Source organism: Triticum aestivum, chromosome 1B (assembly GCF_018294505.1).
Source record: "Triticum aestivum cultivar Chinese Spring chromosome 1B, IWGSC CS RefSeq v2.1, whole genome shotgun sequence".
Classification (NCBI taxonomy): Eukaryota; Viridiplantae; Streptophyta; class Magnoliopsida; order Poales; family Poaceae; genus Triticum; species Triticum aestivum.
In genome coordinates this window covers 488,016,135-488,021,033 of record NC_057795.1, presented here as the reverse complement: position 1 = coordinate 488,021,033, position 4,899 = coordinate 488,016,135, and the positions used below count along the sequence as shown (strand labels likewise).

Genomic DNA, 4,899 nt, shown 5'->3' with positions numbered 1-4,899 from the left:
GTATGCAATGTTTTCGAAATTGGAGAAACACTAAATATTCAAATAAGGCATGAAATGTCAGCTTCCACATCGGTAGAACTAACATGTCATGTCATGCCTTATTTGAATAAGGCATGAAATATACTCCTAAGTTTTGGCTAGATACAAAATCTAGGGCATATGGTTTTTTTGAAAATGGAGGCGTGCCCCCGGCCTCTGCATCATGACGATGCATGCAGCCATCTTATTAACAAGTCATAAAAAAATTATAAAAAAGTCATAAAAAAGTTACAGCTCACAAGTGGAACGAAAAAAGAAAAGAAAAATACATGCTTAAAATCGCAATCGGTATGACAATGCAAAGGACAAGTTTCCTAGACTTCTATCTATCTGTTTTGGTTTACTCAGGCTTCAGGGCATGTTGTTTCTTTTTTATACTTGAGAGAGTGTTCTTGTTATCGCTGTTTGGGTTGATCCATGTACATCTGTGGTTGCTGAATCTTCTATGGGCTATTTGCCCTCCTCTTTTCTATATGCAATCTACATACAATTCTTTTGCGTGGTTCCAAAAAAAAAACCGTGGTCGTACTCCTAACCCACCATGGTTAAACCTCATGCTAACAGTACTAATTTCCTCCTCTGACGTCATAGTCGTGCGGGTGTCAGTTCTGGAGTTCGACGGCGTGTCCAGAGACACGTTGCCCCAATCTGATTCTTTCAACGGCAATGATTTTGCTTCACGTAAACTACTTTGGAGGTTCCTAAAGTTGCAGATCATCGATGGAGCCACGTAGAGCTCGGGTGAAGAGGTGATCCATCTGCTTTTCCATGGTGGAGAGGGATAGTCGTTGGTTTTTTGCATAGGATTATCCTATCTTTCCTGTCCTATAATATCGATGTTTACGTGGCTTGTAACTGAATCTTTATTTTCTTAATGAGACACGTAGTATCATGCAAAATAAAAAAAAGGTTTTATCCTTTAAGTGTCTCATTTAAGGCATGCTATTCTTTTAGTGGAAAATGACTCCATCAATATTGAAACACCGAGACTCTAGTTTTTAGTGGATGATGTGTGAGTGTGATTCTCATGTATGTATGTCTATGTTTAACTATGTGTTCACTAAAAAACAAATATTTTCAGCGAAAAACTATATTTAAATTAATTGGATGAAACATTTTGTAAAAATATTATTTCTATTAGAAGATTAAACATTTTTATGTAGAGAAAGTACTACTCCCTTCGACCCATGTTACTTGTCGCAGCTTCAGTGCAACTTTCCATTAAAGTTGTATTAAAGCTACGACATACTAGTAGAAAAATGACTTTTAGTACCGGTTCGTAAGGACCTTTAGTACCGGTTTTGGAAACCGGCACTAAAGGGTGGGGACTAAAGGTCCCTCCCCCTAGTCCCGGTTCAACACGAACCGGGACCAAAGACCCTCCACGTGGCACGAGGCACGTTGATTTTTTTTGATTTTTTTTGGAGTAAAGTAAAAACGGCCCGCCTACTGGGCCGGCACGGCCTGCATACGACTAGAAACCCAACCTCTACTTGGGCCAGGATGCATGCCCGTGCGGCCCAGTAGGCCCCACAGGGCAGAAGACTTGCAATAGGCCCACAAAGGCCTGCTTAGAGAGGAGCTCGACACGGTAGCCGCATCGGGGCTTATAAACCGGTGCGAGCTCCTCTCAACTAGCGAGGTGGGACTAAACATTGTGCACTGCGGGTGGCAGCGCACCACCTTTAGTACCGGTTGGTGGCTTCAACCGGTACTAAAGGGGTCATGTCCTTTAGTACGGGTCACAAATGAACCGAGACTAATGCATAGCCGTTCGAACCGGGACTAATGATACCATTAGTGCCGGTTCATTTACAAACCGGGACTAATGTGTCTCACGTAAAGTAGTTTTTCTACTAGTGACATATAATATGGATCAAAGGGAGTATTAAGTTTTCTCCAAATCTAGAGAAGCATGATAAAGATGACACACAAAAAGAAGCATTACATATTCCCCTAAACACACACATTGCACATGTCCAATGAATCACAATACATGCATGCTGTTGTAATTAGTTAACCCACATATATTTATGTTACAAGAAGAAGTGTCATTTGAATCCTACCAAACCAACCCATGCAAACGTCGCCTCCCCCCTGTAATGCATCACATGCATCTCCAGCTCGAGGGTTTGACTTGAGCAGTGCTTTCTTTCTTTTTTCCTTGGTTATAGTCGTCACCGCCATCCGATCGACCAACGTCCAAACGCGTTTCTTAATCAGGGACCCTAAAGACCAGCCAACCTTCCAAAAACACCATGACTCCTATCTTGCACATACACGCACTGAATCTGCTTATAAAAGGCCGGGGCAGCTCGTGCAATCGCCATCTCAAGCAGGGACACTGCACTCGATCACTTGACACCCTCGATCGACGCTTGTTCAACACAGCCTGCGCGCCTAACCAACCATGGCGGCGTACCACCCTGCCGCGACGCTCTCCTTCCTCCTCGTGCTCTCACTCTTCCTCCTGGCCCGCTCCGACCCGGCGCCGTCCACGCCGGTGCCGCCGTCCACTGCGTGCAACGACACGACGGACCCCACATTCTGCCGGTCCGTCCTCCCGGCCAACGGCACCGGCAACCTCTACACCTACGGCCGCTTCTCCGCCGCCAAGTCCCTCTCCAATGCCAACAGGTTCCTCGGCCTCGTCAACCGGTACCTCGCCCGCGGCAGCCTCTCCGACGCCGCGGTCGCCGCGCTGCAGGACTGCCAGCTCCTCTCCGGGCTCAACATCGACTTCCTCTCCGCCGCGGGCGCCACGCTGAACACGACCAAGTCGACGCTCCTCGACCCGCAGGCCGAGGACGTGCAGACGCTGCTGTCGGCGATCCTGACCAACCAGCAGACGTGCGCCGACGGCCTGCAGGCCGCCGCGTCGGCGTGGTCCGTGCGCAGCGGCCTCGCCGTGCCCATGGCCAACAGCACCAAGCTCTACAGCATCTCGCTGTCGCTCTTCACCCGGGCGTGGGTGCCTCGCGGCAAGGGCAGGAAGCCGAGGCCGGCGTCGTCGTCCACGAAGCCGCCTCGGCAGCGCGGGAGGGGGCTGTTCGACGCCACCGACGACGAGATGGTGCGCAGGATGGCGCTCGAGGGGGCCGCGGCGGCGGTGTCGGTTGCTGGCGCGGTCACCGTGGACCAGAGCGGCGCGGGGAACTACACGACCGTCGGGGACGCCGTGGCGGCGGCGCCGAGCAACCTTGGCGCGAGCAGCGGGTACTTCGTGATACACGTGGCCGCGGGCGTGTACGAGGAGAATGTGGTGGTGCCCAAGAACAAGAAGTATGTCATGATGGTCGGCGACGGCATCGGCCAGACGGTGATCACCGGCAACCGGAGCGTGGTCGACGGCTGGACCACCTTCAACTCCGCCACGTTCGGTGAGTTGCTCAATTTAGCTTCCTTTATCTTTACTCTGCTTTTGGCTTCGTTTGAAAGTTTGGCCGTGCTATTTCTATAGTACTGGGTTGAAATGCACCTACCATTGACATGACACGACAGCCCAACATGTTCTAGAACTTCTGTTGTGAGCTTGACCACACTATCGTTACTGCCTTGCATGATGAACATGCTGCGTGCCTTACATTGCCAGATCATCCATCGACTAGCTAGTGCGCCCTAACTTTGAAGATTCGACCATGCAGCTGTGCTCGGGCAAGGGTTCGTGGCGGTGAATATGACGTTCCGCAACACGGCGGGGCCGGCGAAGCACCAGGCGGTGGCGCTCCGGAGCGGCGCGGACCTCTCCACGTTCTACCAGTGCAGCTTCGAGGGGTACCAGGACACGCTCTACACCCACTCCCTCCGCCAGTTCTACCGCGCGTGCGACGTCTACGGCACCGTCGACTACGTCTTCGGCAACGCCGCCGTCGTGTTCCAGGACTGCACGCTCTACAACCGGCTGCCGATGGCCGGCCAGAGCAACACCGTGACGGCGCAGGGCCGCTCCGACCCGAACCAGAACACGGGCACCACCATCCAGGGCTGCTCCATCGTGGCCGCGCCGGAGCTCGCCGCCAACACGGCCTTCGCCACCGCCACCTACCTGGGGCGGCCGTGGAAGATGTACTCGCGCACGGTGATCATGCAGTCGGACGTGGCCGGGCTCGTCGACCCGGCGGGGTGGATGCCGTGGAGCGGCGACTTCGCGCTCAGCACGCTCTACTACGCCGAGTACGACAACTCCGGGGCTGGGTCGGACACGAGCAGGAGGGTGAACTGGCCGGGGTACCATGTGCTCAACAGCACCGTGGACGCCGGTAACTTCACCGTCGCCAACATGGTGCTCGGGGACTTCTGGCTGCCGCAAACCGGCGTGCCCTTCACCATCGGGCTCAACTGATCCATGATCTGACTCAGTGCACCAGACATTACAACATCAACATGTGCAAGAAAAATATACTGAAATAGCTAGATATATACAGTGAATAAAGTTCAAAAATATATAGTACCACGGAAGCAAATGCTTTAACTTATGGGTCTTCCAATTCTTACGTGTAGAATTGACAGATTCCAACTTATAAACTTATGGGTAGTAGAATGACATTTTAGTCACATTTCCCTTGTTCGTCCGATTACATTCTTGCACCTGGTTTTGTCTTCTGTTGAACAGAAGTCACTGAAATAATGCAAGTTGGAGGAGCCGAGATAGAAACCTCGACACGCCTCTCGGGTGGCGATTGCAGAGGCGATCGAGGCGGCGACCACATCATCGGCGATGATCACCGCGCGGGCGACGATCTCCGCATCGATGCAGACTCTCGCGTAGGCGATGACCACCGCGCGGGCGATGGACACCGCGCGGGCGTCACGAGGGGGGAAGTGAGCCCCTGGAGAGGAACGACGACGACTCGCCGGGCG

At 52.4% G+C, this 4,899-nt stretch overlaps 1 protein-coding gene across 1 annotated transcript; it reads left to right on the top strand.

Moving 5' to 3' along the window:
- Positions 1–2,358: 2,358 nt before the first annotated feature.
- Positions 2,359–4,482, top strand: LOC123093090 (pectinesterase-like). Its single transcript, XM_044514999.1, has 2 exons — positions 2,359–3,419; positions 3,684–4,482. Exons 1-2 carry the CDS (start codon positions 2,450–2,452, stop codon positions 4,379–4,381), a joined length of 1,668 nt encoding a protein of 555 aa, XP_044370934.1. The 5' UTR covers positions 2,359–2,449; the 3' UTR covers positions 4,382–4,482.
- Positions 4,483–4,899: the final 417 nt, after the last annotated feature.

What these genes read in the sequence shown, in the direction of transcription:
- LOC123093090 (XM_044514999.1), top strand. Translation starts at nt 2,450, where the DNA reads ATGGCGGCGTACCACCCTGCCGCGACGCTCTCCTTCCTCCTCGTGCTC. An exon ending in CTTCAACTCCGCCACGTTCG is followed by an intron (nt 3,420 to 3,683) that starts GTGAGTTGCTCA and finishes TCGACCATGCAG; the next exon opens with CTGTGCTCGGGCAAGGGTTC.